At 38.7% G+C, this 11,159-nt stretch overlaps 1 protein-coding gene across 1 annotated transcript in view; it reads left to right on the forward strand.

Annotated features, from left to right (window-relative positions):
* Positions 1 to 11,159, forward strand: part of WDR64 (WD repeat domain 64) — a gene marked incomplete at both ends in the record, with an annotated part of 83,013 nt that overhangs the window by 3,457 nt on the left and 68,397 nt on the right. The window contains 1 exon segment of the mRNA XM_081257762.1: positions 2,812 to 2,942. Coding sequence (XP_081113888.1) covers positions 2,812 to 2,942 — 131 coding nt within the window.

An 11,159-nucleotide genomic window follows, 5' to 3' on the forward strand; every position in this document is an offset into this window, starting at 1 on the left:
GTGAGACCGGGGGTGGGGCAGGCTATCCTGTGCATTGCAGAATGTTTAGTGGCATCTCTGGCCTCTACCCACCAGGTGTCAGTAGCACCCCCATCCTTAGTTGTAACAATCAAAAAATGTCTGCAGACGTTGCCAAATAGCCCTGTGAGAGAGGGAGGACAAACACTCCGAATGGCAACCATTACAATAGAATCCAGCCTGTCCTTCAATCACAACTTGGTCCCCAACAACTTCCAAGCTATTAGCAAGTCTTTGCAATTCTACTTCCAACCATATCTCACCATATCAGTGCTATCTCTTTGATGCCTATACCACTATCATCCAGTTGATGACACTTTCAAGAGTGAAAGGGGGTGTTATTAATAATTAAGTTGAGGGACTTCCCTGGCAGTCCAGTGGTTAAGACTCCATGCTCCCAATGCAGGGGGCATGGGTTTGATCCCTGGTTAGGGAACTAAGATCACACATGTGGCAGGGCATGGCCTAAAAATAATAATAATAATAATAAGTTGAGAAAGCAGGCATAAACGAGACTTCCATGGCAGCTCAGAATGGACCATCACCCTCAGTATCATCTGGGCCTAAGCCTCCACATTTGAAACCCGGGTTAAATGCACTAGCCCCTCAGTGATTTTATAGCTTTCACTATTATCCTCACAGCCACCAGTGTCTTTCAAACTCTCTAGTGATAGCTCACCATTATGCTTGGAATAAAATACAAACTTCTAACTCTAGCTTGGCCCTCCTTCCTCTCTGATCTCACCTCATGGTACTTTCCCCAGTCCTCACTATACTTCATGTCACTGACCTTCCCAGAATGCACCAAGCTCTTTCCTGCCTCAGTGTCTTTGTGTTTGTCAGCCTCTGCCTAAAATCCTCTTGTCTACCTTTGCACATGGCTGACTCCTTTTGCTTATCAGGTCTAAGCTTTATTTTTTTTACCTGTCCTTAGAAAGGGATTCCCTCAGGTCCACCCCCACACACCAGCACTAGATAATTCTATCACAGCTCTCTATTGGTTTCCTTCTGAGCACTTATCTCACTCTATACTTAATGATTCTCACGTTGTTACTAAGGTATGGCCTACATACAGTAAAGTACAGAAAGAGCAGTAATCTTAAGTGTATAACTCGGTAAATTTGGACATATGTTAATATACCTGTAGTTAGCAACCGGATCAAGACAAAATATTTCTATCATTCCAGAATGTTCTCTCATGCCCTTTTACACAGATAACCACTAATCCAACGTCTATCTCTAGTAATTAGTCTTGCCTGTCACAATCTGTAAATATTTTGTTCACTTGTTGATTTTCTGTTTCTCCCACTAGAATGTAAACTACAGAGGAAGGGGTCTTGTCTATCTAGTTTTCCATTCTAAGACCACTGTCTAGCTCAGTTCTGACACATAACAGTTGCTTAATGCATATTTGTGTCTAACTCCTTCTGGTCCTGAGACTCAATAGCTATACCCCAGTGAATCACAAAATTTGTCAAAATCAATATTCAGTCAATGGTGTGGTTTGTGTGCATGTCTGTTTACAGTGTCAAAGAATCAATCAACAATTGTTCTTTGTAGTGATTGTAATTTTGCCCATATAACAGATGGGAAAGTGGAAAGTCAGAGATATTAAGTTACCAGTGTGACTCACAAAAATCAGTAATTGACAAAGCTAGAGTCCAGATTTTTTTTACTCTGTCTAGCATATGGCAGCTAGTGATAAAAAGTCAGGTAAAGTCGGATATTATCTAAGGCTTTAGGAAATTTGACATTAATAAAAATTATTTCAAGGGGAAAGATTTTAGAAGAGATAGTGCAAAAGAGATTGGAGCCTTTCAAAGATTACAGTACAATTTCAAATGGTAAAGAGAAAGATGGAAGGTACCCAAACAATGACAGTAGATATGAAGAACATTATTGAATAGGCTCTGCATTAAAAGGATCTAGATAAAGTGTGGAAAATGATGAATTACAAGGGTGTAGGGGCAGGAGAATCCTAGGAACCAAGGAACCTGCAGGTAGGTTCTTACCACACCACTTCCAGTAACAATATCTTTGCTGAGACCTAAGAGGAGTAAGGAGCAAGTGAAGGCTCAGGGTCTTTGGGCGTCCTGTTGAAAACTGGTATGGAGACCTGTCTTTCTTGGGTTGAATGAATTCACCTATCTTTCCCTTAATATGTATCAGAACTCTATTATGATCTGAAGTCTCTCATCATTTACTCCTGCTCCCATTCTTCTTTTTTCATAGGAGTTTCCCCCCCAATAAATCTCTTGCAATTCTGTGTCTGTTTTGGGGTCTGCTTCTTAGAAAATCCAAAATGAAACACCCTCACTTTACATCATATGTAAAAATATGCTGAGATGAATTAAAGACATCGTGTAAAAAGTAAAATAATAAAATTTTGGCAAGAAAAAGAAAAACAACAAAAAAAGAATTGGTCTTTGCTCACTTCTATCTTCCACCCAAGATTAGCTCTAGCAAACACTCCTGTTAGTAAAAGGTTTTCCCAATAGGAAAGAAGTAATTCACTTTCTTATCTTTGTATTCCTGAACAAAATGCCTAAAGTAATTGAGACAAAATCTATGGAGGAGATACTAAACACCAAAGTAAAATATTTTCTTCTAAGTAATATTCTAGCCAAGAGCCTAGTTATGTTCCCATGAAAAGATCTTTAAACTTTAGAAGAATATGGTTTTTATAGGTTGAAATAATGAAATAGATTAGAAAATGGGGAAAAAAGCAGCTGAAAAATGCAATATATTTCTTTGAATTTTATGACAATGTTCTTGTGCTTTGTTACAATGCAGATGCAATTGATTATGACAAGTTTTATGTGACAGTACAGGAACTCTTTGGTCCAGAAGTGAAGAATCATGATGTGAAATGCTTTTACAGGAAACTCTGCAACAGCCCTGATGCATCTATAGACTGGTGTGAGGTAGTCATTTTTCATGTTTGTAATATGAAATCCAGGTATTATTTTTCTTTGTTCAGCAAAAATAATTAAAGTGTTGCTCCCACAGGGGTTAAACCCACAGTGTGTGTGTGGCACATTTAAATGCCTATACCCATAAAGGCACGACACTGCCCATAATTAAAAGAGAGTAAGGCAGACAGATGTTTTACCTTCATTATATTCTAAATAAGGTATTCTTTTTTTTTTTTTTTTTTTTTTTTTTGCTGTACGCGGGCCTCTCACTGTTGTGGTCTCTCCCATTGTGGAGCACAGGCTCCGGATGTGCAGGCTCAGAGGCCATGGCTCACGGGCCCAGCAGCTCCGCAGCATGTGGGATCCTCCTGGACCGGGGCACGAACCCATGTCCCCTTCATCGGCAGGCAGACTCTCAACCACTGCGCCACCAGGGAAGCCCTCCATACTTTTAAGAGAAGAAAAAGGCTGAGGTTGACCAACTAATGTTTTCTGAGTCATTTTCTAATTGGTACAGTATTGACTCCTTAGATATCACTCTGATGTTGTTGAAAGAACATATAGAAGCATGTTTGGTTGCAAAGTAACCTATGAACTATGGAAAAGGAGGAGGGAAAGCCTCCAGTTCTCATTTAAACTCACAGAAGACTACATTCTATAGATTTGTTTCTAAATCTAAAAGGATTTGAGGTAACTTACAATTGAAAAAATTGCATACTGCATACAGAGTAATCAAAATGACTTTTAAATTATCTGGCTCTCTCTGAAAAATCAGTAGATATAGTAGGCAAAAGAAAAAGCAAGGATTTAATGGATTTGACTATCACATTTAAGGAGCTGGTAAATATGTTTAAATAGAACTTTGAATCCAAGATATAGAAAAGATACATCTCAACTATATACAGGGCCATCACAAAATTGACCATGCGGAAAGCTAAAAATAACATTTCAATAAATTCCAATATAATAAAACTATAAACCAATAATAAATGATAGTTCAAATCCCCAAAACCAAGCAAACAAACAAATTCATCAATTAATTTTGGGAAAGAAATTGCAAACAAAAAATGTTCTATTAAGCCTTTGAAGAACATGTAATTCCCACATTGAAACTGAGAAAGACCCTGCGGGACCTTCCCAGTGACAGAATCTTTTGTGTCCCTGCTAATTGTTGATTGGGAAAAGCAGCTATAGAAATACACCATGACCTCCTAGACCCTCCATGTAGAACAAAGAATAGCCCTTAGCAGTTAATGTCTGGGGAAGCAAAGAATGCAGAAACAAATATAGGAGATACAGGCAGAAGAGTAGCCGTAACTTAAGCAGTTATGGCTGTAACTTAAACAGTTAAACATAATAACTCAGTCACAAAGACTCCCAGTTCTGTTTCAGAGGTAAAGATAAGTCTGAAGCACATTCGTAAGTTGTTCTGAAGATACTAAAACCCCCACCAGGTTAACGGTAAGTTAACCAGAAGTTACCTGCATCAGTATGCCCTCAGCATGCAACCCTCAGACTGGTTAGAACCAGAAAACTGAAAATTGAGATTCCAAGACATCAGCTAATCAGGGAATTGAGCACAAGCTGATCACATACCCTGATTCTCTGCATCTGACTTATTTCACTTAGCATAATATCCTCAAGGTCCAGCCATGTTGTTGTAAACAGCAGGATTTCCTTTTATCTAAATTTAGCAACTTCAGTAAATCATTTCACAGAATTCAACATCCATTCATGATAGAAATTCTTACCAAAGTGGGTATAGAGGAAACATATCTCAACATAATAAAAGCCATTTATGACAAACCCACTGCCACGGTAATACTCAATGGTGGAAAGCTGAAAGCCTTCCTGCTAAAATCTGGAACAAGACAAGAATGCCCACTCTCACCACTTCCATTCAACATAGTATTGGAAGTCCTTGCCACAGCAATCAGACAAGAAAAAGAAATGAAATGTATCCAAATTGGAAGAGAGGAGGTAAAAATTGTTACTATATGCAGATGACATGATACTATATAAAGAAAACCCTAAGGACTCCACACAAAAACTACTAGATTTAATAAATGAATTCAGCAAAGTAGCAGGATACAAGATTAACATTCAGAAATTGGTTGCATCTCTTTACAATAACAATGAAAGATCAGAAAGGGAATGTAAAAAAAAATACCTTTTAAAATTGCACCCAAAAATAAATAAATAAATAAAATACCTAGGAATAAACCTGTCCAAGGGGGTGAAAGACTTGGTGAAAGTCTTTCAGGTGAAAGACACTGAGAACTATAAAACATTAATAAAGGAAATTAAAGATGATTCAAAGAAGTGGAAAGATATCCCATGCCCTTGGATTGGAAGAATTAATATTGTTAAAATGACAATACTACCCAAAGCAGTCTACAGATTTAATGCAATCCCTATCAAATTACCATAACATTTTTCACAGAACTAGAGCAAATAATACTAAACCTTATATGGAACCATAAAAGACTCAGAATTGCCAAAGCAGTCCTGAGGGGGGTGGGAAACAGTGTGGGAGGCATAACTCTCCCAGACTTCAGACAATACTACAAAGCTACAGTAATCAAAACAGTGTGGTATTTACACAAAAACAGACATACAGATCAGTGGAACAGAATGGAGAGCCCAGAAATAAACCCACAGACCAATGGTCAGTTAATCTTTGACAAAGGAGGCAAGAATGTACAATATGAAAAAGAGAGTCTCTTCAGCAAGTGGTGCTTGAAAGTTGGACACCTGCATATAAATCAACAAAGTTAGAACACACCCTCATACCATGCACAAAAATAAACTATGGCTTAAAGACTTAAACATAAGATATGAAACCATAAAACTCCTAGAAGAGAGGATAGGCAATATATTCTCTGACATAAATTGTACCAACAATTTCTTAGGTCAATCTCCCAAGGAAATATAAATAAAAACAAAAGTAAACAAATGGGACCTAATCAAACTTACAAGCTTTTTTTTTTTTTTGCGGTATGCGGGTCTCTCACTGCTGTGGCCTCTCCCGCTGCGGAGCACAGTATCCGGACGTGCAGGCCCAGCGGCCATGGCCCACAAGCCCAGCCACTCCATGGCACGTGGGATCCTCCTGGACCGGGGCACAAACCCGTGTCCCCTGCATCGGCAGGCGGACTCTCAACCACTGAGCCACCAGGGAAGCCCCAAACTTACAAGCTTTTACACAGTGAAGGAAACCATAAAAAAAAAGAAAAGAAAAGACAACCTATGGAATGGGAGAAAATATTTGCAAAAGATGCAACCAACAAGGGCTTAATCTCCAAAATATACAAACAGTTCATACAACTCAACAACAACAAATAGATATTTCTCCAAAGAAGACATACAGGTGGCCAGTAAGCACATGAAAAGATGCTCAACATCATTAGTTATTAGAGAAATGCAAATCAAAACTACAAGATACCACCTGACACTGGTCAGCACGGCCATGATTTAAAAAATCTATAAATAACAAATGTTGGAGAGGGTGTGGAGAAAAGGGAACCCTCCTACAATGTTGGTAGGAATGTAAGTTAGTGTAGCCACTGTGGAAAACAGTATGGAGGTTTCTCAAAAAAACCAAAAATAGAACCTCCATATGATCCAGAAATCCCACTCCTGGGCATATACCTAGACAAAATTATACCCACCCCTATGTTCATAGCAGCACTATTCACAATAGCCAAGACATGGAAACAACCTAAATGCCCAACAGCAGATGAACAGATAAAGAAGATGTGGTATATATGTATACAATGGAATACTACTCAACCATAAAAAAGAATGAAATAATGCCATTTTCAGCAACATGAATGCAAACAGAGATTATCATACTAAGTGAAGTAACTCAGAAAGGGAAAGACAAATACCATATAATATCAATTATATGTGGAATCTAAAATACGGCACAGATGAACCTATCTACAAAACAGAAACAGGCTCTCAGACATAGAGAACAGACTTGTAGTTGCCAAGGGGGAGGGGGGAGGGGAGGGAAGGACTGGGAGTTTGGGGTTAGTAGATGCAAATTATTACATTTAGAATAGATGGACAACAAGGTCCTACTATATAGCACAGGGAACTACATCCAATCTTCTCAGATAAAACATAATGGAAAAGAATACAAAAAAATGTATATATGTGTAAAACTGAGTCACTTTTCTGTACAGCAGAAATTAGCACAACATTGTAAGTCAACTATACTTCAATTTTAAAAATAGAGAATAAAAAAAAAGAAACATTTATTATCTCACAAGTGCCATAGATCAGGAGTCTGGGCACAGCTTAATTGGGTCCTCTTCTCAGGGTCTCACAAGGCTGCAATCAAGGTATTCTCATTTAGAGGCTTGACTAGAGGAAAATCTGTTTCCAAGCTAATTCAGAGAGTTGGCAGAATTCAGTTACTTGTTTTTGTATGACTGAAGGACTCATCTCTTTATTGGCTTGAAGCTGGAGACTGGAAGCTGCCCTCATGTCCTAGAGGCTGTCTGCAGTTCTCTGCCACATAACCCTCTACATAGACAGTTCACAACTTTGCTTCCTCAAGGCTGGCAGGAGAATCTCTATTTCCATAGTCCATGAAGACAGTCTTAAATAATATAATTATGAGAGAAACAGCCCATTTCATTTGCTTTATTCTTTTGGTTGAAAGCAAGTCACAGGTTCTATGCATACTCAAGGGATGGAGATGATACAGAGGTGTGACTTATTGTATGTGTGTGTTGAGGAGTCACATTAGGATGTGTTCACCATAGACTTACTAGGAATATATTTAATCAAGGATCATATTTAATAGTGAAATACTAGAAACACTCCCATTAAAGTCAAGAACAAGAAAAGGATGCCTATTATCACCACTAGTCTTCAACATTTTATTGGAGGTTGTAAGTAAAGAAAAAAAAGTGATATGTAATAATCTATGAAAAAATACAAAATTGTCATTATTTGTGTATGATGTCTACCAGGCATATACAAGAGAATCACATTGCTAGCTATTAGAAGTAAGAGGAAAGTTCAAGAGAATTCAATGAAGATAAACATGCAAGAATCAGTAACTTTCATAAACATCAGCAATAACCCTTACAACACACACATAAAGCTAACAGGAAAAAAGGATTCCATTTGCAAGAGAAACAAATAGCAGAATATATTATGGGACAAATCTATTAAGGAATGTATAAGGTTATGACATTTTACTGAAGGAATAAGAGAAAATCTGGAAAATAATTGGGAGACTCAATTTGTAAAGAAAAAATGGCCTGCAAATTAACTTATAGATTTAATAGAATTCCTCAGGGATTGGCAAAAATAACAGAGTAGGAAGGTTCTGAGCTTACCTCATTCCATGTGCATACCAAAATTACAACTATTTAAAGAGAAGCTACTGATGTCTTTTTCTGAAGAGTAGCAGAAAAAATCTTCTACAACTAAAGATATAAAGAAGAAACAACAAAATGGATAGGAGGAGTGGAGTCATGGGATAGTCAAGACCCATACCCCCAGCAGGTGACCCAGAAATGGGAGAATAATCATAATTGCAGAGGTTCTCCCCAAGGAGCAAGGGGTCCAAACCCCACAGTGAACACGCCACCCAGGGGTCCTTCACCAGGAAGATGAGCCCCCAGAATATTTGCCTTTGAATGCCAGTGGGGCTTACTTTCAGGAGAGCCAGAGGACTGTGGGAAATAAAGAGTCCACTCATAAAGGGCACACATAAAACCTCAAACACTATGGGACCCTGGACAGAAGCAGTAATGTGAAAAGAGCACGGGTCATAAACACTTGCTGATTTTGAAGAGCCTCCCAGAGAGGCAGGATGCAGCTGGGACTCAGTGAGGGGACATACACATGGGCAGCAGACAGTTTTGGGAGATCATAACATAATGAAGACACTAGTGCTAACAAGTGCCATTTTGGAATCCTTCCTCTAGCTTATCAGCAGGACCTGTCCTGTCCACCAGTCGGTTGGTTCCAGTCCTGGGATATTCCAGGCCAAGCAGCTAGCTGGGAAGGGACCCAGCCCCACCCACCAGCAGGTCAGCTGCCATAAGACCCCCTGAGATGTCAGCTGCCCCAGGACTCAGTCCCTCCCACCAGAGGGCCCAAGACTTGGTCTCACCCACCAGTTGGATAGCATTCACCCCAGGACCCCTGGGACCCCACAGCCAGCCATCGGACCCAGCCTCACCCACCAGTGGGTAAACACAAAGTCTGGGAGCCTCAGGCCTCTCAGCCAGAAACCCCAGGACCCAGCTCTGTCAACCGGTGGGTCAGCACTAGACCCAGGGTCCAATCTCACCCACCAGTGGGCAGACACCAAGCCTGAGACCCCCTGAGCCACAACCCAACCCACAAGTAGGTGAATATCAACCCCAGGACCACTAAGTCCTTATAGCCAGCCAGACAGGACGCAGCCACCCACCAGCAGCTGGCAGCCTCTACACAAGGCAGGGCCTGGCAACCAACTGCACTGGGAGCCAGCCACAGTAGACAGCCTGTCACAACAGAATGACCCATGCCACCCACATAGAGGGTACCCCTGGATCATATACTCTGATGACCATAGAGGAATGTGCTATTGGTCCTCATAGGATATTTCCTACATAAGTACACTTTTCCAAAACTGGGAAATATAACCAACCTACAAAATACATAGAAATAAAAACAGAGCAAAATGAGGCAACAGAGGAATATGTTCCAGACAAAGGAACAAGATAAAATCTGAGAAGAACTAAGTGAAGTAGATATAAGATACCCAATAAAAAGTTCCAGGTAATGATCACAATGATAATCAAAGAACTTGGGAGAACATTGGATGAACACAGTGAGAAGTTTAACAAAGAGTTAGAAAATACAAAGGACAAAATAGAGATGAAAAACACAACAATTGGAATTAAAAATATGCTAAAAGGAATCAACAGTAGAGTAGATGATACAGAGGAATGTTCAGCAAACTGAAAGACAGAGTAGTAGAAATCATTCAAGCTGAAAGGAAAAAAGAAAAAAGAATTTTAAAAAATGATAACAGTTTAAGAGACTTCTGAGGCATCGAGTATACTAACATTTGTATTATTGGGGTCCCAAAAGGAGAAGAGAGAAATGGGCAGAAAACATATGTGAAGACATATAGCTGAAAACTTTCCTAACCTGGGGAAGGAAACAGACATCCAGGTCTAGGAAGCATAGAGAGTCCCAAACAGGATCAACCCAAAGAGGACCACGCCAAAACACACTGTAATTAAAATGGCAAAAATTAAAGATTAAGAGAGAATATTAAAAGCATCAAGGGAAAAGCAACAACTTACCCACAAGGCCACTCCCAGGAGGCTATCAGCTGACTTTTCAGCAGAAGCTCTGCAGGCCAGAAGGGAATGGCACAACATATTTAAAGTGATGAAGGGAAAAACCTACAAACGAGAATACTCTACCCAGCAAGGCTATTATTCAGCTTTGAAGGTGAGAAAAAAGACAAGCAATAGCTAAAATATTTCAGCACCACAAAACTAGCTTTACAAGGAATATTAAAGGGACTTCTCTAAATAGAAAGGATAGGGCACAACTAGGAGTATGAAAATTACAAAAGGAAAAAATCTCATTGGAAAAGGCAAATATGCAGCAAAAGTATTAGATCAGCCACTTATAAAGGTAACAGAAAGGTTAAAAGACAAAAATAGTAAAATCATCCCTATACACAATAAGTAATTAAGTGATACTCAAAACAAAAGTATGTAAAATAGGATGCCAAAAGCAGTAAACTTGGGAGGGGGAGTAAAAATGCAGGGTTGTTAAAATGTGTTCAAACTTAAGAGATCAATAACTTAAAATAATAACATATCTGTCTAGCTATCTGGATATAGATATAGATTGCTACATATAAACCTCATGTGATTTGGCTAACCACAAACCAAAAATCTATAATAGATACATGCACAAAAAAGATAAAGTAATTCAAAGATAATGTTAAAGAAGTCATCAGATCACAAGAGATCAAAAAAAAAAAAAAAAAAAAAAAGGAATGGAACCAAAACCCCTAACAACCCCCAAACAATGAACAAAATGGCAATAAGTACATATCTATCAATAATTACTTTAAATATAAGCATTTATATTTATAAAGTATAAAATGTAAAAAAACAAGTGTATATTATATTTATTTATAAATATAAATACTCCAATGAAAAGATACAGAATTGATAGAAAAACAAG

The sequence above is a fragment of the Mesoplodon bidens genome, assembly GCF_964165515.1.
Source record: "Mesoplodon bidens genome assembly, chromosome: 2".
Taxonomy (NCBI): Eukaryota; Metazoa; Chordata; class Mammalia; order Artiodactyla; family Ziphiidae; genus Mesoplodon; species Mesoplodon bidens.